General features: G+C 34.2%; 5 protein-coding genes across 15 annotated transcripts in view; all 5 read left to right on the forward strand.

Moving 5' to 3' along the window:
• Positions 1-10,559, forward strand: part of LOC107490648 (pentatricopeptide repeat-containing protein At1g62930, chloroplastic-like) — a 38,121-nt gene extending 27,562 nt beyond the window's left edge. The window contains exons 2-3 of one of the 2 annotated variants that reach the window (XM_052262486.1): positions 8,863-8,933; positions 10,081-10,559. In XM_052262486.1, coding sequence (XP_052118446.1) covers positions 8,863-8,927 — 65 coding nt within the window. In that variant the 3' untranslated portion in view covers positions 8,928-8,933; positions 10,081-10,559. Of the gene's footprint in view, positions 1-8,862; positions 9,435-10,080 lie in introns of those variants that run through there. The other variant, XM_052262487.1, reaches the window with a different exon arrangement.
• Positions 1-23,696, forward strand: part of LOC110281324 (pentatricopeptide repeat-containing protein At1g62930, chloroplastic-like) — a 32,692-nt gene extending 8,996 nt beyond the window's left edge. The window contains exon 2 of the mRNA XM_021143175.2: positions 22,584-23,696. Coding sequence (XP_020998834.2) covers positions 22,584-23,600 — 1,017 coding nt within the window. The 3' untranslated portion in view covers positions 23,601-23,696. The remainder of the gene's footprint in view (positions 1-22,583) is intronic.
• Positions 1,009-9,463, forward strand: LOC110272420 (putative pentatricopeptide repeat-containing protein At1g12700, mitochondrial). Of its 6 annotated transcripts, none has more exons than XM_052262476.1 (5): positions 1,009-2,732; positions 3,656-3,742; positions 3,968-4,006; positions 4,108-4,223; positions 9,425-9,463. In XM_052262476.1, exons 1-5 carry the CDS (start codon positions 1,046-1,048, stop codon positions 9,461-9,463), a joined length of 1,968 nt encoding a protein of 655 aa, XP_052118436.1. In that variant the 5' UTR covers positions 1,009-1,045. The 6 variants fall into 6 exon arrangements, 3 of the variants coding, with proteins under 3 accessions (XP_052118436.1, XP_020998820.1, XP_020998821.1); XM_021143161.2 differs by lacking the exon at positions 9,425-9,463 and adding an exon at positions 4,811-4,829; XM_021143162.2 differs by lacking the exons at positions 3,968-4,006; positions 9,425-9,463 and adding an exon at positions 4,811-4,829.
• LOC107490644 (pentatricopeptide repeat-containing protein At1g63130, mitochondrial) overlaps positions 7,428-24,840 on the forward strand; it is a 114,170-nt gene continuing 96,757 nt past the window's right edge. The window contains exon 1 of one of the 2 annotated variants that reach the window (XM_052262483.1): positions 7,428-7,618. The gene's annotated coding sequence lies outside the window, so the exon portion shown is untranslated. Of the gene's footprint in view, positions 7,619-21,847; positions 21,968-24,840 lie in introns of those variants that run through there. The other variant, XM_052262482.1, reaches the window with a different exon arrangement.
• The window catches only part of LOC107490647 (putative pentatricopeptide repeat-containing protein At1g12700, mitochondrial), a 91,869-nt gene continuing 84,068 nt past the window's right edge, over positions 17,040-24,840 (forward strand). The window contains exons 1-4 of one of the 4 annotated variants that reach the window (XM_052262492.1): positions 17,040-17,277; positions 17,397-18,977; positions 19,785-19,871; positions 20,212-20,274. In XM_052262492.1, coding sequence (XP_052118452.1) covers positions 17,417-18,916 — 1,500 coding nt within the window. In that variant the 5' untranslated portion in view covers positions 17,040-17,277; positions 17,397-17,416 and the 3' untranslated portion in view covers positions 18,917-18,977; positions 19,785-19,871; positions 20,212-20,274. Of the gene's footprint in view, positions 18,978-19,784; positions 19,872-20,211; positions 20,275-24,840 lie in introns of those variants that run through there. The other 3 variants (XM_052262489.1, XM_052262490.1, XM_052262491.1) reach the window with 3 other exon arrangements.

Genomic DNA, 24,840 nt, shown 5'->3' on the forward strand with positions numbered 1-24,840 from the left:
TTATGTCTTAATAGTATAAAATTTTACACATACACCAATAAAATTAATTTATTTTCACAATTCTTTTTGGTGTTTGAACAAAAATTTTAAAAACTAAAAAACAAAAGAAAGACACACAGAAAACCTCGATAACTCAAACAACATTTTGATCTTGGAAAAGAACTTCAACAATATTACGAAGAGGATCAAACTACTCAAAGTACTCACTCCAAGCTCTGAGATTTTCTATCAGATCGTTCACCCTATTTTCCTCTGAAAATACTAGACTAAAATAAACCTTTTATTCCCTGCCAAGTATTTTATGATTACGCACCACTAGATCTCCATCTTCCCTGTCTTTTAAAGCATCAGGCTCACTTTGAAAATTAATGAAGGCTTTTTTTAAATCTTATGTAGTACAGATATTTTGTTGAGTTGTCATGTCCACGTGTTAGATATATTTCGGATACGATACTCACCGACATGTATATCTGCGGTGTTTAAACGTGTCTAAATAAAAAATAAAAAATTTTTTTGAACACACCTACACACACTTAAATACTATCATATGTCAACGTGTTTAGTCTTAACATATATTCTTAAAATAAATTTATATATAATATATTATTATTTATTAAAATAAAAAATATTTTAAATACTTAATATAATTAACATAAGACATTAAAATTTTAATTTATATTTTAATATCAACAAAATATTAAAATATTATTACAATTTATCTAAAAAAAATTTTATATTTTATATGTATATATAAAATTTTAAAATTCGCATGTGAATATATGCCATATTATGTAGTATCCCGTATCCAAGATGTGCATGCATCATAGTTAAATCTATTTGGTACACAATCTTCTTTAAAGTTTAAACCACACTCTACACTAAAACCATTCTTTTCACATTTTAAAAAGTTCAGATCTAAACATATTTACATAAATAGTTATCTAAAAAAAATAATATCCTTGCGTAAAACATTTTATATTCTCAATCCTTCCAAATAAGAGTGGAAAGTGGAAACAATTAAACAAATAACCTCGAACAAGCTTTGATGCTACGCTCACTCTCTCAGGTGGAAGCACTCTTCAACTCAACGCATTCCATTTTACGACCATACTCCTCTTTGATTGCTATAATGTTGTCATTCTCACGAATCATGTTAAGGTGTGCTCTTCAAATCCCAAAGCTCTCTCCTTATTCTGTTCCCCACTCCTCTCTCCGTCTTTGCTTCCCTTCCACTTCATCCCTACACACTCATTCTCAACCCCAATCACTTGATGAAGCTGTTGATTCCTTCACTCGCATGCTCTCTATGCGTCGCCCTCCATCCATCATCCAATTTAACAAGATTTTGGGATCTCTTGCCAAGACCAACCATTTCCCCACCGCCATTTCCCTTTTTCAGCAATTGCAAGCCAGGGGAATTGGGCCCAGCATATTTACTATGAATATTTTAATCAATTGTTGCTGCGGCATGGGTCGGATCACTCTCGCTTTCTCTATATTGGCCAAGATTTTCAGGATGGGTTTTCAGCCTGATACCATAACGTTGAATACACTCATTAAAGGTCTTTGTCTATGTGGTAATGTTGAAAAAGCACTACACTATCATGACAGAGTGCTGGCTCATGGATTTCAGTTTAATCAAGTCACTTATGGGACCTTGATTAATGGACTCTGTAAGGCCGGACACACATCTGCTGCTATTCAAGTGTTGAGAAACATCCCACGGTATGGGATTGCTCCTGATGTCGTCATGTACAGCGCAATTATTGATAGCTTGTGCAAGGATACGCTTGTAAGTGATGCTTTTCATTTATACTCTGAAATGCTTGCTAAGGGAATCTCTCCCGATGTTATCACGTACAACACTCTAATTTATGGATTGTGCCTTGCCGGCCAACTTAAGGAAGCCATTGATTTACTAAATCATATGATGCTGAAAAACATTACTCCAGATGTTCATAGCTATAATACTTTGATTGATGGGATATGTAAGGAAGGAAAGATCAAAGATGCTAAGAATGTGTTGGGCTTGATGACAAAACATGGTGTGAAACCAAATGTGGTTACTTATAACACCTTAATGGATGGGCATTGTTTGGTTAATGAGGTAAATAAGGCAAAATTTGTATTCAACACAATGGTCCAAAGTAGAGTGTCACTTGATGTTCAAAGTTACAGTGTCATGATTAATGGCTTGTGCAAGAGTAAAATGGTCGATGAAGCCTTGAATCTCTTTGAAGAAATGCGTTGTAAATACTTGGTTCCAAACACGGTAACTTACAACACTCTTATTGATGGCTTGAGCAAATCAAAGAGAATCTCTTGTGCTTTGGAGCTTCTTGTCGAGATGTATGATAGAGGTCAACCTGCTGATGTAGTCACTTACAGCTCCTTGTTGGATGGGATGTTCAAAAACCAACAACTTGACAAGGCACTTATGTTGTTCAATCAAATAAAAGAGTGTGGCATTGATCCAAATATACGTACATACAACATACTTATGGATGGCCTGTGCAAAAGTGGAAAATTCGAAAATGCAAAAGAGATTTTTCAAGATCTTTCTATGAAAGGCTATCGTCCAAACGTGAGGACATACACTATTATGATCAATGGGTTTTGCAAAGAGGGCTTGCTTCATGAAGCATTGGAACTCTTCTCAAAAATGGAAGACAATGGTTGCTTACCGGATGCGGTGACTTATGAAATAACCATTCGTACTCTGTTTGAAAAAGGTGAAAATGATAAAGCAGAGAAACTTCTTCGTGAAATGATATCTAGAGGCCTATTGCAAGGATAAAAGTAGATGAGATCCTTCTTGTTAAACATCACAAAATGTGGTTATTATCCGGTGTTAGAAGGTCCTTTTTTTTAACTTGTGTTTTGTTACCTTCTACTTGATCATCTATCCGTTTCATATTGATGCGTTTATTTCTTTATATGATGGTGATTCTGCTTTAGCCACATTTAAATATTTTGTGGCATTTTCGGTGTCTAGATGGTTGTCATGTGTCTTGTGCGGATCTATTGTTATTTCCTTTTCTATTATATTTGTGCACTGATATTGATTTCATCATTCAAAGGGACTCACTTGTTAAGCTTCCCTGCAGTCTTGTTATTGTGTTTCAAATCTTTTCATTTTCCCATGCAGCAACATACTTGGTGATGTAGCCATCTAATGTATTTTGGATCATGTTTCCAAAGTTACTTCGCAAACATCTTCGCATTTTCTGTGTTCATGCAGTTGCGTGTAAGGCTATACAAATGCGATTAACTTTGACAAAACAAGATATTGATTTTCTTGTCATATAGAGTAAATGAATTTTTTCTTTTAATCTAAGGTCCAAATATCCATGGATAATGAAAATCAAGCTTTGATTGAACTACTGTTGATTGGCATATATGAAACAGTTTGCTTTTTAATATTTGAAGTATGTGTCCACTTCATATGAAGCTCCATCTAACTTTTTCACATTCCGGTTATTCTATATTTATTTGGATCTAATAACTGCATCTTATCATTTATAGATAAAAATGCAGAATTAGAGGCAAGAACCTGATACATATGTTTATGGATTTAGTTATTTTTCTCTCTAGTATTTCAAAGTTTCCTGTTAGAAGTCTGATTTGCTAAAACACTCTTGGACTTTCCTTGTAGTGTATGGGTTGGAATTGATGAAGTCTCAGCTCAAAGTTGCTGCTGTTCTTGCTATTAGGTTGCTCTGGATTCAGCACTCATTTTGTGGTTAGTGGCACCATCCACAATACATTTGGTTTAGTTTAGTAATCACAACTTGTAAACCGATTAGTAATTTACTCCCTAATTGTGTCACTAGAAGGATACCTTGTTATTAATGATATTTAGGCACTTGTCTTTGATATAGTAAGAAGTAAAAAGTGCATTGTTTTAGTGATTTATTAGTTTACATAGGTTTTCTACTTAGTTGTTGCTTCTTCTTGTTTTTGTTAGCAGACGAACCGAACAGGACTTGCCTAAACAAGTGGAAATGTAGATTTTCTTCTTTCCGAAAGTTTGTAATTGTGACTAGTAAGCATGCAATACTTTTTATGTGTTCAACCTTTATGATATATGCTTTACCTACTATGCAGATGCTGAAGATAGTAGTGAATCATTATGGACATGCATATGTGATACCAATGATTTCCCTAAAGTGGCAGTTGGTGGCTGTAGCTCTAGTTACTTTAATCCGGCAACTGCATCTAGGGTATCTTCCTTTTTCCTTTCTGCTTCATTCTGCTAGTATGGCTTTGCATACCATAATTTGATACCCTTTGCTTAATTTTAGCTATGTAGATTTAAATAATGATTTGAAACCCTTTATTTTCAACATATTTGATTTCATGGTGACAATAACTAAATGGTGATGATCAGTATATAAAATTATAAATTCATTTTGTGTTTGAGGAATAGATTCTTAGTCTTTATGTATAACTATATAAGAAAGCATGCAAGTGTAGTAGGTAAATACTGAATATTACTGGTTAGACTACACAAAATGTGGATATTGTTGTTCATATTGGATTGAAAATTTGAAATGGCTTGACGTTCACAAGTTCATTTCCCTGGCTTGCACATATGCATTTGAGCGGTGTTAAGGTAGTTCGAGGCAGGTGTTGTGCAGCTGTTTGTGTAAGATCAAGCTTTGCACTTTTAGTTTTGTTCCATTTATATCTTTGTACCCTTTATTGCTGAGATTGTTAATTTATCCATCACTGGCATTTATTTTTGTACTTAAAGATTGATTAATAAATATGATGATAGTTGCTGAATGACATTTTTAAGTGCATTTAGGTGAGGGAATGATGAGGAGTTTATGTGAATCTGACATATAATTCATGGTGAAAACTCAAATGCAGTCTACTTCACGTGAAGTTGATAGCTGACAGTAGTTAGATGAAAATGTAGTCAAATCAGTCAAATCATTTGGGGTATTCACTCGGATCAATTTCACATCATCTTGAGTTTTCTGCTATTTAATTAATAAAATCCTAAGCTATGGTCTAAATAGAATAAACTGTTTAATGGTTTTGCTAAAAATGTTTTTCTTTCATGTATGTTAGCCCGCAAAATACAAGTGTTACAATGGATAAACATTCGTTTCTAATTAAATATTTTTGTGAACTACCAGCCTCATTTTCCTCAATTCCATTTCTTCAGTTGTTATACAATGCTCTCTGGATGAAACTGCACCTCCTGCAATTTTAAAGACTAAAACTTTAGCCTAGACTTACCAGTTAATAAAAGCATGAACAATCAAAATCCTTCAATGCTAGAGAGGAAATTCTCTCTTGTACATTCACCTTTTCAACGTCAAATTCTTAATTCTGAGTTTATCCTAAGATGAATTTTATGGTACCTATAATGAGAGTCACTCGGATAAAGACAACTAAAATGTCTTTTTTTAAAGATAGTTTTTAATAATTAAAATTTAACACATATAATCGATTAAATCGTGTTTTTTTTGAACTAGTAGTCATTTTTTATAATAGAGTATTGTAGTCATTTTCTATAAAAAATAATATTAATTTAGACAAGTTCAACATTTGATTCACTATTTTAGGCGTCTTTATTGGTACTTAATTTTTGTCAAACTTACCTTTTATATCAAATTATAAATTTTAAAAAAAGTGATTTGTCTGGCATTAACTTCAGAAAAGGAGTTTAGCAATATTTTGAATTACAACGTATGTCCCTTCCCTCTACTCTAAATGGTTTTTGGAATTCCCCATCTATTGGTACTTTTAAGATTAATTGTGATGCTAGTTATTTTGGTTCAGGTGATAGTGTTGGTTTTGCTTATGTTATTAGAGATTGTAATGAGAGTTGGCAAAGGGGGTGTTTGGGAATGATTGAGAGTAATAGTATTCTTCAAGGAGAATTGTTTGCTATTTGGAGAGGATATCTCTTAGCTTGGGATGTGAGTCAATGAGATGTTATTTGTGAGACGGATTGTGTGGAAGCATTTAATCTTGTTACTCAAGATGGTTTTGGGTTTATTGATCCATTGGTGCTCAAAATAAGAGATATCATGCATTGGAATTGGCGTGTTGACTTTCGTTTGATATTGAGAGATGCAAACACGGTGGCAGATACTATGGCAAAGATGGCGATGAAGTTACAATTTTCGCATGCGGAGCTTCTTTCACTTTGGGAAGAGTTTAAGAATAGTCTTAAACAGGACTGCCCCTCTATTTAAGCAGTTTCTTATTTTATTTGTTTTGTTTTTCTTTGTTTAATTTATTTTGGTCACCAAAAAAAAAAATATAAATTTTAAAAAATTATTTATTTATATACTTTTTAAATTAAATATTAATTTTTAACCTTTTTCAGCAATTTAAGCACCACCTTTTAAATACCATAACAATCACCTTAATATGCAGCACTCTTGAGTGAATTTCAGCAAAGGATGATAAATCTTTTCCTCCAAAAAACCCCAAAACATAAAACCAAAAAGGAGTAGGATTGTTATATGTATGTTTATACTTCTCCATTCTCAATCCAGGCTGTCACCTCTAATTTTTTATGAGAAAAAATATCCTATTCAACCACAAGGCTGTGATAATGAAAGAATTAAAAATGATAACCGGGCAGGGAAGCTAAAATAATGACACAACTCAATTTTGAGTAAAGAGAATGCAATGGCTAAATGGATGGCTAATTATACTAATGTTAGTGAAAATAGGAAGTTACAAACAAATCATAAAACAAGAATTGAATTTTGTAAATAAAAGTAGTGAATTCCTACTTTGTTAATCTGGAAAATGCTTTATCTTTTCCTTTCGCATCATAATACACAGAAGAACTTACATAACAATTAGTCTAGCTAAGAAATTTACATCAACAATTCATTAATAAACATGATTGATATTATGTCATTCTCAATATACTAGTTGACTTTGAAGAAGCTAAATGGCAGATATTGCAAAATTATAAAACACTTTAGAAGAAATGCAAGGTCAGCGAGATGAAGGCAACAAAACTAGCAATTGAGCAAGCACCACAGTAACTAAATAGGATTCTGTTTTGGACAATAAGCTAGAGTTACTAGCTAGTAAATAAAAGTGAGGAGCTAGAGGTAAGTATAAATTTCTGTCTTAAAATATTTTGTTTTATTGTCAGAGAGAAACGGTAAAAACAACAGAAATTATTTTAACTTGAAGTTCCAATACATTTTGCAGATAAAATTTTCACCCAAAAAATTATATTATATTTTTAAATAGTATAATTTAAAGAAAGGAGTATATTTTTAACTTTGTTTCCAAGAAGAATATTATGTCATTTGTTACTCCAAATTTAAATTACAAAAAGTAGAAGCAAATGTGGGGAATGAAAATTATAAAAGAATGTACCATGAAATAAAATTGATGATTATTTACAGAAGAATAGAATTACAGAAGAATATAAATTCCAATCCTAAAAATCTATTGTTGCTCAAACACAAAATGAATTTATAACTTATCATCATCATTTAATTATAACCACCACGAAATCAATCGATCAACTATCTATCCACATCATCATTTAGCTTGATTCTACCCTCACTCTGTTGGTGGTTGCAAGAATGTTGTCATTCTTCTCATTCTCACGAATCATGTTAAGGTATGCTCTTCAAATCCCAAATCCCTCTCCTTATTGTGTTCCCTACTCCCCTCTCCGTCTTTGCTTCCCTTCAACTTCATCCCTACACTCTCACTCTCACTCCCAATCACTTGATGAAGCTGTTCATTCCTTCACTCGCATGCTCTCTATGCGTCCTATTCCTGGGACCTTGATTAATGGACTCTGTAAGACTGGACACACATCAGCTGCTATTCAAGTGTTGAGAAAGATCCCACGACATGGAATTGTTCCTAATGTCATCATGTACAACGCAATTATTGATAGCTTCTGCAAGGTTACCTTTCTAAGTGAAGCTTTTCATTTATATTCTGAAATGCTTGCTAAGGGAATTTATCCTAATGTTATCACGTACAGCACTCTAATTTATGGATTGTGCCTTGGGGGTCAACTAAAAGAAGCCATTGATTTACTGAATCATATGATGCTGAAAAACATTACTCCCAATGCTTGTACCTATAGTACTTTGATTGATGGGCTATGTAAGGAAGGAAGGGTCAAAGATGCTAAGAGTGTGTTTGTTGTCATGATGAAAAAAGGTGTGAAACCAGAAGTGTTTATTTATAATAGCTTAATGGATGGATATTGTTTGGTTAAACAGGTAAATAAGGCAAAATATGTATTCAACACAATGGCCGAGAGTAGAGCGTTTCCTAATGTTTGGAGTTACAATATCATGATTAATGGCTTTTGCAAAAGTAAAATGATCGATGACGCCTTGAATCTCTTCGAAGAGATGCGTCGCAAGAACTTGGTTCCTAACACGGTAACTTACAATACTCTAGTTGATGGCTTAGGAAAATCAAGGAGAATCCTTTGTGCTTTGGAGCTTCTTGAAAAGATGCATGATCAAGGTCAACCTGCCGATATAGTCACTTACAGTTCTTTGCTGGATGCTTTGTTCAATATCAAACAACATGACAAGGCACTTATATTATTCAAGGAAATGAAAGAGAGTGGCATTGATCCAGATATGTATACGTACAACATACTTATAGATGGCCTGTGCAAAAGTGGAAGACTTAAAAATGCAAAAGAGATTTTTCAAGATCTTTCCATTAAAGGCTATCGTCCAGACGTGAGGACATACACTATTATGATAAAGGGGCTTTGCAAACAGGGCCTACTTCCTGAAGCATTGGCTTTCTTGTCAAAAATGGAAGACAATGGTTGCTTACCAAATGCTGTGACTTATGAAATAATCGTTTGTGCTATGTTTGAAAGAGGTGAAAATGATAACGCGGAGAAACTTCTTCATGAAATGATATCTAGAGGCCTATTGCAAGGATAAAAGTTGGTGAGATTCTTCTTGTTAGACATCACAAAATGTTGTTTGTATCTCTTTCTTTTTAACTTGTGTTTTGTTTTCGATCATCTTTCGATTCCATATTAATGCTTTTAGATCTTCACATGATCGTGATTCTTTATTCTGCTTTACCCACAACTAAGTGTTTTCTTTGTCGTTGCTTATTTATGACATTTTCGGTGACTAGATGGCTGTTATATGTGGCTTGTCGGATCTATCATTATTTCCTTTTTTATTTTTGTAATTATATATGTGCATTGATGTTAATTTATTTTTAAGCTGAAATGGTTGTGATTTTCATCATTCAAAGGGAATCCTTGTTAGTTGTGAAGCTTCCCTGCACTCTTATTGTCTTTCGATCTTTTCATTTCTCCCATATTTAAACTAAACTCCCATGCAGCAGCATACTGTCTGATGTAGCCTTAGATGAAATCTCAAATGTTATTTTGCAAACATCTTCTCATTTTTCTGTGTTCATGCAGTTATACCTGAAGCATATTGTACCAAAGCAATCATTTTGATAAAAATAGTTACTGATTCAAACATCAAAGCCAAAGGATTTTGATCAAACACCAGCCTCTTGCACAATCTCCAAGCACCCCAAAGAGTAGTAGAAACATTTGCACAGGTTAATGCTCAAAAAAGTTGGAACACTCTATCATCAATTGCATGTTTCCCCTATAATCATGTTGAGAAAAATAATAAACCCATAAACTTTACAATTAAATGAGAAACTTTGGTGGTATATTCGAGCTTTTAAGTTCGAATTTCATTAAAGCTAAAATATTGTGTTACGAAACAATTATGTGATCAAATATGGTTTTAATGAAGTTCATTCACTTCTTTTTGTCATATTGATCTTTAAAAGATAAGTTATATGCACATATTATGTTACAAGATTAATAATAGCTTATTAGATTTTACCATGGTAATTTATATGATTGGAATTGTACAGTAGAGAGTATTTTCATTTGTTTGCTGAGCTAAACTTGTAGGCTGATGGCTTGATAACTTTCATCTTTATGCTGGCTCTACCATATATCAATTGATTCATTTGAAATGTTTCTGGAGTTATCATGAAAAACATTGGTTCATTTGTTATCATTTGTTTTTTGAGTTTTTTTTTTATTTTTTTAAGGTGGAAATAGAAAATAACTAGTTTACACGGGCAAGGAGTAGCAGAAAGCCATTGGATTTTAGTCAGAAGCCATAAAACTAAGCAGAAAGAATGCAACATACTACAGTAATAGGGCCCAAGCATCTAAGTCTTTATGTTCTGGAAAGCATCTAAGTCTAGTAGGTAGACACTGAATATTACTGGCTTAGACTATACGAGATATAGATATTACATTGATCATATTGGATTGAAAATTTGAAATGGCTTGACATTCACAAGTTCATTTCCCTGACATGCACATATGCAGTTGAGCGGTGTTAAGGTAGTTCGAGGGAGGTGTTGTGCAGCTGTTTGTGTAAGATCAAGCTTTGCACTTTTAGTTTTGTTCCATTTATTTTGTACCCTTTATTGCTGAGATTGTTAATTTATCCATCACTGGCATTTATTTTTGTACTTAAAGATTGATTAATAAATATGATTATAGTTGCTGAATGACAATTTTAAGTGCATTTAGGTGAGGGAATGATGAGGAGTTTATGTGAATCCATTGGTGGATATCAAAGATTGGGGGAGTGTTATACATCACATGCTGCTGCTGCAGCTGGAATTGACATATAATTGATAGTCGATGCATTGCTTATAACAAGTGAAGGCCTTGTCCATATAATGTCTTGTGAATTGTGGTTTGTAACAATGTTTGGGTTAAAATCTGAATTCCAACACCCACTTAGTTGAAACAGTGCCTTTAGCTCGTGTTTGTTACCTCCACGTATTTTTTGCTTCATAAATTTGTAACACAAAATTATACTGATAAATTTTTGCGCATGAATGTTCAAAATATCAAATATAGGCCTTGAATTCTGAATTATTTTGGAGTATTTGCAAGGATCAATTTCACTTCAACCTGTTTTTTTTATTTAATTAATAAATTCTAAGCCATGGTCAAAAGTCAAAATAGAATAAACTGTTCTTTATTTGATATTGCTAAAAATGTTTTTCCTTTCATGAATGTTGGCCTTCATACACGAATGTTAAAAATGCATTAAGCATTCGGTACTAACATCTTCATGAACAACTGACGTCCTTTTTCTCAATGAGTTTGATAAATTTTCAAACACTTTCCTCTTCTTCAGTATATAATGCGCTCTGGATGAAACTGCATCTCTGCAAATTTGAAGAACTCAAATTTTGGTATAGAATTGCCATTTAATAAAGACACCTATTATAAAGATGTCAAAAACATCTCATAAAGATATTTGATTAAATTTTGAGTTATATGTTTAGTCACATTTTAAATAAAAGATAACACTTTTATAACATACTAAAATCAAACCCTACAATCACTGTCCAATGGCTAAAGAAGCATTCTCACATGAAGATAATTTAAAATCTTCATTGGAGTTCCATCTTTAATAAAAGCATGAACAATCAAAATAATCCCTTCAACGCCATAGTGGAAATTCTTTATTTGTAGATTCACCTTTTCAAACATCACATTCTTAATTCTGAGTTATTTTAATATGTGCACTTTTGAATGTTTCCTGAATTTAAGCAAAAGGATGATGAATCTTTTCCTTGTTTGATCAAAAGAAAATTTCACAAAAGGAATAATAGAAATGTTACCTGTAGATGTTTATACTTCTTATGACAAGCTGGCATTATAAGACCATTCACAATCCAGGCTGCCACCTCAAGTTCTTCATGAGGAAAACTCTCCATTTTGATCACAATGCTGTGATATCTACTAGCTAAGGACTGAAAATGATACCAGGGCAATGATGCTAAAATAATGACACAACTCAAAAAGTTTTATGAGTAAAGAGAATGCAGTGGCTAAACTCATGGGCAACTATACTAATGCTAGTAAAAATAGAAAAATACAACAATTGAATTTTGTAAATAAAACCAGTGAATTCCTAATTTGATAATCCGCAAATAATCCATCTTTTCCTTTCGTATCATAATACACCAAAGAATTTTCATAATAATTAGTCTAGCTAAGAGATTTACATCATAAGAATTCATTAGTAATCGTGATTGAATATTATACCATTCTCAATATACTAATTGACCTTGAAGAAACTAAAGGACAAGAGATTGCAAAACTACAAAACAGTTTAGAAGAAATGCAGGGTCGGCAAGATGAAGCCCACACTGCAATTATAATAGGAAAGCAACAAGACTAGCAATTGAGCAAGTACTATAGTAACTAAAGACGTTCATGTTGTAGACAACACCAAGCTAGAGTTACTAAAATGAGGAGCTGGAGGTAGGTCTAAACTTCTATCTTAAAATGGTACATTTTACTGTCAAAAGTGAAACGATGGAAAAAAAAAAAGAATTACTTTACCTAAAAGTTCCAATACATTTTGCACATAAAAATTTCACCCAGGAAATTATGTGATATTTTTAAATAGTCAATTCAAAGAAAGGAGTGCACTTTTATTCTTTTGTTTTTGTTTCAAGAATAATGTTATTGCCATCTCTCACTCAAAATTTAAATTACAAAAAGTAGAAAGAAATGTGGTAGTGTTGAAAAAGCAGTGCGCTTTCATGACAGAGTGCTGGCTCATGGATTTCACTTTAATCAAGTCACTTATGGGACCTTGATCAACGGTCTCTGTAAGACCGGGCACACATCAGCTGCAATTCAAGTGTTGAGAAAGATCCCACGGCATGGGATTGTTCCTAATGTCTTCATGTACAGCGCAATTATTGATAGCCTCTGCAAGGTTAAACTTGTAAGTCCGGCTTTTCATTTATACTCTGAAATGCTTGCTAAGGGAATTTCTCCCGATGTTATCACCTACAACACTCTAATTTATGGATTGTGCCTTGCGGGCCAACTTAAGGGAGCCATTGATTTACTAAATCATATGATGCTGGAAAACATTACTCCAGATGTTCATACCTATAATACTTTGATGGATGGGCTATGCAAGGAAGGAAAGATCAAAGATGCTAAGAATGTGTTGGGCTTGATGACAAAACATGGTGTGAAACCCAATGTGGTTACTTATAACAGCATAATGGATGGGCATTGTTTGGTTAATGAAGTAAATAAGGCAAAATTTGTATTCAACACAATGGTCCAAAGTAGAGTGTCACTTGATGTTCAAAGTTACAGTGTCATGATTAATGGCTTGTGCAAAAGTAAAATGGTTGACGAAGCCTTGAATCTCTTTGAAGAAATGTGTCGTAAGTACTTGGTTCCAAATACGGTAACTTACACCACTCTTATTGATGGCTTGAGCAAATCAAAGAGAATCTCTTGTGCTTTGGAGCTTCTTGTTGAGATGCATGATAGAGGTCAACCTGCTAATGTAATCACTTACAATTCCTTGTTGGATGGGATGTTTAAAAACCAGCAACTTGACAAGGCACTTATGTTATTCATTCAAATGAAAGAGAGTGGCATTGATCCGGATATATATACATACAGCATACTTATAGATGGCCTGTGCAAAAGTGGAAGACTTCAAAATGCAAAAGAGATATTTCAAGATCTTTACATTAAAGGCTATCTTCCAAATGTGTGGACATACAACATTATGATCAATGGGCTTTGCAAAGAGGGTCTGCTCCACGAAGCATTGGCACTCATGGCAAAAATGGAAGACGATGGTTGCTTACCAGATGCTGTGACTTATGAAACAATGATTCGTGCTCTATTTGAAAACGGTGAAAATGATAAAGCGGAGAAACTTCTTCGTGAAATGATATCTAGAGGCCTATTGCAACGATAAAAGTAGATGAGATTCTTCTTGTTAGACCACAAAATGTTGTTTGTATCTCTTTCTTTTTAACTTGTGTTTTGTTACCATCTTCTCGATCATCTTTCGATTCCATATTAATGCTTTAGATCTTCACTTGATTGTGAATCTTTATTCTGCTTTAGGCACACCTAAGTGTTTTCTTTGTCGCTGTTATATGTGGCTTGTCGGATCTATCATTATTTCCTTCTTCTTCTTTTTTTTTCTTGTAATTATATATGTGCATAGATGTTAATTTATCCCTAAGCTGAAATGGTTCTGATTTCATCATTCAAAGGGAATCACGTGTTAGTTGTGAAGCTTCCCTGCACTCTTATTGTCTTTCATTCTCTTCATTTCTCCCATATTTAAAGTAAACTCCCATGTAGCAGCATACTGGCTGATGTAGCCTTAGATGAAATCTCAAATGTTATTTTGCAAACATCTTCTCATTTATCTGTGTTCATGCAGTTATACCTGAGGCATATTGTACCAAAGCAATTAACATGACAAAAAAGGTAACTGATTTTCTTGTTATATAGAGTAAATAAATTTTGCTTTTAATTCAAGGTGCAAATATCAGTGGGTAACAAAACCAAGCTTGATTGAACTACTATTGATTGGCATATATGGAACAAAGGAAAGAATTGGCAGAACAATTGCTCTCCTCAAGCCCCAGCTAAGAAGGGTAGCACATCAGCCAGGGTGACCACCTGCTTAATTTCGTCCACAAAGGGCAGCCATCCTGCCAAGTAGAAGGAGATGGTCAATAGCAGTCAAACGGACCTGTCTGAAAGCATGCATATAAAGGAACCGCGATTCAAACTTCAAAGCCAAAGGATTTTGATCAACCACCAGCCTCTTGCACAATCTCCAAGCACCCCAAAGAGTAGCAAGAAACATTTGCACAGGTTAATGCTCACGGGTTTTCTTTAACGTAGAATAGAAAATAACTAGTTTTTCTATAAAAAAAAAAAAATTAAAGTATATAAAGAACTGAAAACAGAGGCTTCAATTTGAAATATTCTTACTAACATTCGTGGCCGAAAATAAGATATTAGAAAGATTACTAAATCTTTAGTTTTGGCAAATTTTTCAAGTAGAAACAAATCAACAATTAAAGAAATCGAATAAGCTTGATACTACTCTCACTCTCTCAGGTGGAAGCACTCTTCAATTCAAAGCATTCCCTTTTATGATACTCCATTGATTGCAAGAAAAGAATGTTGTCGTTGTTCTCATCCTCACCAATCAAATTAAGGTATGCTCTTCAAATCCCAAATTCTGTTCCCCATTCTGCTTTCCGTCTTTGCTTCCTTTCAACTTCATCCCTACACTCTCACTCGCAGTCCCAATCACTTGATGAAGCTATCCATCCATCATCCAATTCACCAAGAGTAGAGTTTGAAGAAAAGTGCTCAGAAATTGAAAATGAGAATCAAGCTAGAATTAAAGTAGCAGAAGAAGCACAACTAAAAGCAACACAACTTGAAGAGAAAAATTATAAATTGATGCAGACACAGGGAAACAAACTTGTGAATATCAAGGCAGTTCAAATTTCCAAATTCAGTATCTGCCTACTACACTTACATACATACAAATATGTACCAAACTAAGAATCTATTGTTTCTCAAACACAAAATGAATTTATATACTTTTCATCATCATTTAGTTATAGTCACCATGAAATCAATTGATCAACTACCTATCCACATCATTTAGTTATAAATTCATTTTGTGTTTGAGAAACAATAAATTCTTAGTTTTTATGTATTAGAAAGCATGTAAGTTTAGTAGGTAAATACTGAATATTACTGGGTTAGACTACACAAAATGTGGATATTATTGTTCATATTGGATTGAAAATTTGAAATGGCTTGACATTCACAAGTTCATTTTCCTGGCATGCACATATGCATTTGAGCGGTGTTAAGGTAGTTCGAGGCAGGTGTTGTACAGCTGTTTGTGTAAGATCAAGCTTTGTACTTTTCATTGTCATTTTGTTCAATTTTTATCTTTTTACCCGTTTTTGCTGAGATTGTTAATTTATCCATCAGTGGCATTTATTTTTGTACTTAAAGATTGATTAATAAATATGATGATAGTTGCTGAATGACAATTTTAAGTGCATTTAGGTGAAGGAATGATGAGGAGTTATGTGAATCCATTGGTGGACATCACATGCTGGTGCTGGAATTGACATATAATTGATAGTCGATGCATTGCCTTAATTGATATATTGTCCTAGTTTACTGCTGCAGCGTATTGTTAAGACGCCATGAGGCATTTTATTTTTTAAAATGGTTTCTTTGACACGTCATCAACTAATGTGATATGTAGATAAAATATGTTAGTTCTGGACGGAGTCGTTAATAGAGAGAATATAATGTTGGACGGAGTGAATTGAGATGAGATTTTACTCAATATAAAATTACAATCTTATGAAAAATGAAAAACAGGGGGTTTAATTTGAAAACTTATTACTAAAATCCATGGCCTAAAATAACATAATTCATAATAGAAGACTAATGATTTGGCAACTTTGAAAAATTTAAGTTTGCTTTTAGTTTGCGTTTTTATTATCTGTTTTTATTTTTAATGTTATCTGTATTTTGGATTTTATGGAAAAAAAGTGAAAATAGTAAAAACAATAAAATTTTATTTTCTATTTTTATCTTTTATTTTCACTTTTTTTTTCACAAAATCCAAAAAGTAAAAAATATTGAAAATGAAAACAAAAATAAAACGCAAACTAAATACATCATTAATTTTGATGTCTTAATAGTATAAAATTTTACACATACATTAATAAAATAAATTTATTTTCAGATTTTTTTTGGTATCTGACAAAAATAAAAAAAAACTAAAAAATCAAAAGAAAGACTCTGAGAAGGCCTCTATAACTCAAACAACATCTCAATGTTGAATAAGAGGTTCAACAATGTTACCAAGAGAATCAAACCACTCAACGTACTTGTTTTGACTCCAAACTCCGAGCTTTGTTGTCAGATCGGCCATTCTACTTCCCTCTCGAAGTACTAGGCTAAAATGAACCTCCCACTTCCTGCCAAGTATTTCATGAATATGCACCACCAGAAAACATGCTCACTCTGAACACTAATAAATGCTTCCTTGAATCTTTTTCGCATACAATCTTTTTTAAGCCACACTCCTAAGCTAAAACTATCCCTCTCCCTATTGCAAAGAGTTCGAATCTAAAAATAATTACATAAATAATTATCTAAAAAGTAAATATAATAATATCATTGCGCAAAACATTTTATATTTTCAATCCTTCCCCCCAAATAAGAGTGGAAAGTGGAAACAATTAAACAAATAACCTCGAACAAGATTGATACTACGCTCACTCTCTCAGGTGGAAGCACTCTTCAACTCAACGCATTCCATTTTTACCACCATACTCCTCTTTGATTGCTATAATGTCATTCTCACGAATCATGTTAAGGTGTGCTCTTCAAATCCCAAATCTCTCTCCTTATTGTGTTCCCCACTCCGCTCTCCGTCTTTGCTTCCCTTCCACTTCATCCCTACACTCTCACTCTCAGTCCCAATTACTTGATGAAGCTGTTGATTCCTTTACTCGCATGCTCTCTATGCGTCGTACTCCTCCCATCATCCAATTTAACAAGATTTTGGGATCCCTTTCCAAGACGAAGCATTTCCACGCCGCCGTTTCCCTTTTTCAGCAATTGCAAGTCAGGGGAATCGCGCCCAGCATAGTTACTTTGAGCATCGTAATTAATTGTTGTTGCGGCATGGGTCGTATGAAGCTTGCTTTCTCTGTATTGGCCAAGATTTTCAGAATGGGTTATCAACCTAATACGGTAACATTGACAACAATCCTGAAAGGTCTCTGTCTCTCTGGTAGTGTTGAAAAAGCAGTGCGCTTTCATGACAGACTGCTGCCTCATGGATTTCAGTTTAATCAAGTCACTTATGGGACCTTGATCAATGGCCTCTGTAAGTCCGGACACACATCAGCTGCTATTCAAGTGTTGAGAAAGATCCCACAGTATGGCATTGCTCCTGATGTCGTCATGTACAGCGCAATTATTGATAGCTTGTGCAAGGATACGTTTGTAAGTGATGCTTTCCATTTATACTCTGAAATGCTTGCTAAGGGAATCTCTCCCGATGTTATCACGTACAACACTCTAACTTATGGATTGTGCCTTGCGGGCCAACTTAAGGAAGCCATTGATTTACTAAATCATATGATGCTGACAAACATTACTCCAGATGTTCGTACCTATACTACTTTGATCGATGGGCTATGCAAGGAAGGAAAGGTTAAAGATGCTAAGAATGTGCTGGCTATGATGATTAAAGATGGTGTGAAACCAGATGTGGTTACTTATAATTGTTTAATGGATGGGTATTGCTTGGTTAATGAGGTAAATAAGGTAAAATTTGTATTCAACACAATGGCCCAAAGTAGAGTGTCACTCGATGTTCAAAGTTACAGTATCATGATTAATGGCTTGTGCAAAAGTAAAATGGTCGATGAAGCCTTGAATCTCTTTGAAGAAATGCGTCGTAAGTACTTGGTTCCAAACACGGTAACTTACAACACTCTTATTGATGGCTTGAGCAAATCAAAGAGAATCTCTTGTGCTTTGGAGCTTCTTGTCGAGATGCATGATAGAGGTCAACCTGCTGATGTAGTCACTTACAGTTCCTTGTTGGATGGGATGTTCAAAAACCAACAACTTGACAAGGCACTTATGTTATTCAATCAAATAAAAGAGTGTGGCATTGATCCAAATATACGTACATACAACATACTTATAGATGGCCTGTGCAAAAGTGGAAGATTCGAAAATGCAAAAGAGATTTTTCAAGATCTTTCTATTAAAGGCTATCGTCCAAACGTGAGGACATACACTATTATGATCAATGGGTTTTGCAAAGAGGGCTTGCTTCATGAAGCATTGTCACTCTTGTCAAAAATGGAAGACAATGGTTGCTTACAGGATGCGGTGACTTATGAAATAACCATTCGTACTCTGTTTGAAAACGGTGAAAATGATAAAGCGGAGAAACTTCTTCGTGAAATGATATCTAGAGGCCTATTGCAAGGATAAAAGTAGATGAGATCCTTCTTGTTAGACATCACAAAATGTGGTTATTACCCGGTGTTAGAAGGTCCTTTTTTTAACTTGTGTTTTGTTACCTTCTACTTGATCATCTATCCGTTTCATATTGATGCGTTTATTTCTTTATATGATGACGATTCTTTGTTCTGCTTTAGCCACACTTAAATATTTTCTGTGGCATTTTCGGTGTCTAGATGGTTGTCATGTGTCTTGTGCAGATCTATTGTTATATCCTTTTCTATTATATTTGTGCACTGATACTGATTTCATCATTCAAAGGGACTCACTTGTTAAGCTTCCCTGCAGTCTTGTTATTGTCTTTCAAATCTTTTCATTTTCCCATGCAGCAACATACTTGGTGATGTAGCCATCTAATGTATTTTGGATCAAGTTTCCAATGTTACTTCGCAAACATCTTCGCATTTTCTGTGTTCATGCAGTTGCGTGTAAGGCTATACAAATGCGATTAACTTTGACAAAACAAGATATTGATTTTCTTGTCATATAAAGTAAATGAATTTTTCTTAATCTACGGTCCAAATATCCGTGGGTAATGAAAATCAAGCTTTGATTGAACCACTGTTGATTGGCATATATGAAACAGTTTGCTTTTTAATATTTAAAGTATGTGTCCGCTTCATATGAAGCTCCATCTAACTTTTTCACATTCTGGTTATTCTATATTTATTTGGACCTGATAACTGCATCTTATCATTTATAGATAAAATGCAGAATTAGAGACAAGAACCTGATACACATGTTTATGAATTTAGTGCTTTTTCTCTCTAGTATTTCGAAGTTTCCTGTTAGATTATGAAGTCTGATTTGCTAAAACACTCTTGGACTTTCCTTGTAGTGTATGGGTTGGAATTGATGAAGTCTCAGCTCAAAGTTGCTGCTGTTCTTGCTATTAGGTTGCTCTGGATTCAGCACTCATTTTTTGGTTAGTGGCACCATCCACAATACATTTGGTTTAGTTTAGTAATCATAACATGTAAACCGATTAGTGAAGGATACCTTGTAATTAATGATATTTAGGCACTTGTCTTTGATATAGTAAGAAGTAAAAAGTGCATTGTTTTAGTGATTTATTAGTTTACATAGGTTTTCTACTTAGTTATTGCTTCTTCTTCTTGTTGTTAGCAGACGAACCTAACGAGACTTGCCTAAACAAGTGGAAATGTAGATTTTCTTCTTTCCGGAAGTTTGTAATTGTGACTAGTAAGCATGCAATGCTTTTTATGTGTTCAACGTTTATGATATATGCTTTACCTACTATGCAGATGCTGAAGATAGTAGCGAATCATTATGGACATGCATATGTGATACCAATGATTTCCCTAAAGTGGCAGTTGGTGGCTGTAGCTCTAGTTACTTTAATCCGGCAACTGCATCTACGGTATCTTCCTTTTTCCTTTCTGCTTCATTCTGCTAGCATGGCTTTGCATACCATAATTTGATACCCTTTGCTTAATTTTAGCTATGTAGATTTAAATAATGATTTGAAACCCTTTATTTTCAACATATTTGATTTCATGGTGACTATAACTAAATGGTGATGATCAGTATATAAAATTATAAATTCATTGTGTTTGAGGAATAGATTCTTAGTCTTTATGTATAACTATATAAGAAAGCATGCAAGTGTAGTAGGTAAATACTGAATATTACTGGGTTAGACTACACAAAATGTGGATATTATTGTTCATATTGGATTGAAAATTTGAAATGGCTTGACGTTCACAAGTTCATTTCCCTGGCTTGCACATATGCATTTGAGCGGTGTTAAGGTAGTTCGAGGCAGGTGTTGTGCAGCTGTTTGTGTAAGATCAAGCTTTGCACTTTTAGTTTTGTTCCATTTATATCTTTGTACCCTTTATTGCTGAGATTGTTAATTCATCCATCAGTGGCATTTATTTTTGTACTTAAAGTTGGATTAATAAATATGATGATAGTTGCTGAATGACAATTTTAAGTGCATTTAGGTGAGGGAATGATGAGGAGTTTATGTGAATCCATTGGTGGATATCAAAGATTGAAAGTGTGTTAAACATCACATGCTGATGCTGCTGCTGCTGGAATTGACATATAATTCATAGTGAAAACTTAGATGCAGTCGACTTCACGTGAAGTTGATAGCTGACAGTAGTTAGATGAAAATTTAGTCAAATTAGTCAAATCATCTAACGGCTCTCATGATTGTTCAATATCAATATAGGCTTTTAATTCTAAATTATTTGGGGGTATTCACTAGGATTAATTTCACATCATCTTGAGTTTTCTGCTATTTAATTAATAAAATCCTAAGCTATGGTCTAAATAGAATAAACTGTTCTTTAATGGTTTTGCTAAAAATGTTTTTCTTTAGCCCGCAAAATACAAGTGTTACAATGGATAAACATTCGTTTCTAATTAAATATTTTTGTGAACTACCAGCCTCATTTTCCTCAATTCCATTTCTTCAGTTGTTACACAATGCTCTCTGGATGAAACTGCACCTCTCTGCAATTTTAAAGACTAAAACTTTAGCCTAGACTTACCAGTTAATAAAAGCATGAACAATCAAAATCCTTCAATGCTAGAGAGGAAATTCTCTCTTGTACATTCACATTTTCAAACATCAAATTCTTAATTCTAAGTTTATCTTAAGATGAATTCTATGGTACCCATAATGGAGTCACTCAGATAAAAACAACTAAAATATCTTTTTTAAATATATTTTTTAATAATTAAAATTTAACATGTATAATCGATTAAATCGTGTTATTTTTGTCAAAATTAGACTAGACAAATTGATTTGAGCGAAAAAATGATGAATCAAATTTTGAACTAGTCTAAATTAATATTATTTTTTATAAAAAATAATTATAATATCTTATATAAGGAGCAAATTAAAAATTTTGCGAAACTATAAGAACAACAGAGTAATTAAACCTTAAACAAATAAGTAAATAACCTCGAACAAGCTTGATTCTACCTCACTCTGTTGGTGGTTGCAAGAATGTTGTCATTCTTCTCATTCTCACGAATCATGTTAAGGTATGCTCTTCTTCAAATCCCAAATTCTGTTCCCCGATCCGTTCTCCCTCTTTGCTTCCCTTCAACTTCATCCCTACACTCTCACTCTCATCCCCAATCACTTGATGAAGCTGTTGATTCCTTCACTCGCATGCTCTCTATGCGTCGCCCTCCATCCATCATCCAATTCACCAAGATTTTGGGATCTCTTGCCAAGACCAACCATTTCCCCACCGCCATTTCCCTTTTTCAGCAATTGCAAGCCAGAGGAATCGCTCCCTACTTATTTACTTTGAGCATCGTAATTAATTGTTGTTGCGGCATGGGTCGTGTGACGCTTGCTTTCTCTGTATTGGCCAAGATTTTCAGAATGGATTATCAACCTAATACGGTAACATTGACAACAATCCTGAAAGGTCTCTGTCTCTCTGGTAGTGTTGAAAAAGCAGTGCGCTTTCATGACAGAGTGCTGGCTCATGGATTTCACTTTAATCAAGTCACTTATGGGACGTTGATTAATGGGCTCTGTAAGACCGGACAGACATCAGCTGCTATTCAAGTGTTGAGAAACATCCCACGTTATGGCATTGCTCCTAATGTCTTCATGTACAGCGCAATTATTGATAGCCTCTGCAAGGATACACTTGTAAGTCAGGCTTTTCATTTATTCTCTGAAATGCTTGCTAAGGGAATTTCTCCCAATGTTATCACATACAGTTCTCTCATTTTTGGATTGTGTCTTGAGGGTCAATATAAGAAAGCCATTGATTTGTTAAGTGATATGGTGCTTAGAAACATTACTCCAAATGTTCATACCTATAGTATTTTGATCGATGGGCTATGCAAGGAAGGAAAGATCAAAGATGCTAAGAGTGTATTGGCTGTAATGGCAAAACATGGTGTGAAACCAGATGTGGTTACTTATAGCAGCTTAATGGATGGATATTGTTTGGTTAATCAGGTAAATAAGGCAAAATATTTATTCAACACTATGGCCGAGAATAAAGTGTTTCCTAATGTTCTGAGTTACAATATCATGATTAATGGCTTTTGCAAAAGTAAAATGATCGATGACGCCTTGAATCTCTTCGAAGAGATGCGTCGCAAGAACTTGGTTCCTAACACGGTAACTTACAATACTCTAGTTGATGGCTTAGGAAAATCAAGGAGAATCCTTTGTGCCTTGGAGCTTCTTGAAAAGATGCATGATCGAGGTCAACCTGCTGATATAGTCACTTACAGTTCTTTGCTGGATGCTTTGTTCAATATCAAACAACATGACAAGGCACTTATGTTATTCAATCAAATGAAAGAGTGTGGCATTGATCCAGATATATATACATACACCATACTTATAGATGGCCTGTGCAAAAGTGGAAGACTTAAAAATGCAAAAGAGATTTTTCAAGAGCTTTCCATTAAAGGCTATCACCTAAACACAAGGATATACAATGTTATGATAAAGGGGCTCTGCAAAGAGAGCCTACTTGATGAAGCATTGGCCTTAAAGTTGGAAATGGAAGACAATGGTTGCTCTCCGGATGCTGTAACTTACGAAATAACTATTCGTGCTCTGTTGGAAAAAGGTGAAAATGATCAAGCGCTGAAACATCTTCATGAAATGATTGCTAGAGGCTTATTGAAAAGACACTAAGGAGGAATAAATCAACTCAAATTAATAATTTTTCTGTTGTCAAAATTTGTACAGAACTTGGTAAATTTTATATCTATTGGGTTGGAGGATTTGGGAAATGCCATGAACTCACTATCACCTTGATTTTGGTTATCTCACTATTATTGAATTAATTTCACACTTGTGTTATCGGCTGATTTTTTAGTCTCTGTTACCAATTACCATGGCTATCTAGTTTTTTTTAATTATCCTATACTTTTCTTTTTAAATTTATTTTATGACGGTAGGAGCCGTAACACTACCCGAACCCGTGGTACTCACTCTGCTCCTACCCGTTTCGGATCGGGTAATTACTCGCCCCACACCGGGGCGAGTTTTAACGGGACGGGCCGTGACGATGTTAAACTCACCCCGGTATATAATATATATTTTTAATATTAATATATGTAATATATATAAAATAATTAGTAAAATGATTAATAATATTATATCATATTTAAATTTTTATTTTAGTTTATATTATGTATGTAAATAATTGTTATGTAATTTTTAAAATTTTATTTTATTTATTAGATTTAATAATTATAGGGGCGGATAGGAGCGGGGCGGGTACCCGCAGGAGCAGGTTAGGGTTTAACATTTTACTACCCGCGGGTAGAGGTGGGGTGGGTTCGATGCGAGTTTTTGTTTGGCAGGGCAGGGTCGGGTAGCGCAAAAACCCACCCCTACCCGTCCCGTTGCCACCTCTACTCTTTTGTGAAAAAATTATAGTTAAAGAATTATGTATGATTTGGTACGGTTTAATTATATATATATCTTAATAACATTTAAATGTTACATATTAAAAAAAATTACATATGATATTTTCAATCAGAATATGAATGAAGTTAAAAAATATGGTTCTGATGATGGTTGCTGAATGACAATTTTAAGGGCATTTAGGTGAGGGAATGATGAGGAGTTTATGTGAATCCATTGGTGGATATCAAAGATTGAAAGTGTTAAACATCACATGCTGATGCTGCTGCTGCTGGAATTGACATATAATTCATTGTCGATGGCATTGCCTTAATTTGTTGTTGTTAGTGTCTCTGCAACGGCTTTGATTGGTTCTTGTATTTGTAATGCTTTTTCATTTATCTCGACGGCTTATTAGGCGAAATGCTTTTTTGTAGGGGTGGTAACACTACCCGAACCCGCGGGTACCCACCCCGCCCTTATCCGTTCCGCACCGGGGCGGGTTTTAACGGGGCGGGGCGGG

Source organism: Arachis duranensis, chromosome 5 (assembly GCF_000817695.3).
Source record: "Arachis duranensis cultivar V14167 chromosome 5, aradu.V14167.gnm2.J7QH, whole genome shotgun sequence".
In the NCBI taxonomy this organism is placed as follows: Eukaryota; Viridiplantae; Streptophyta; class Magnoliopsida; order Fabales; family Fabaceae; genus Arachis; species Arachis duranensis.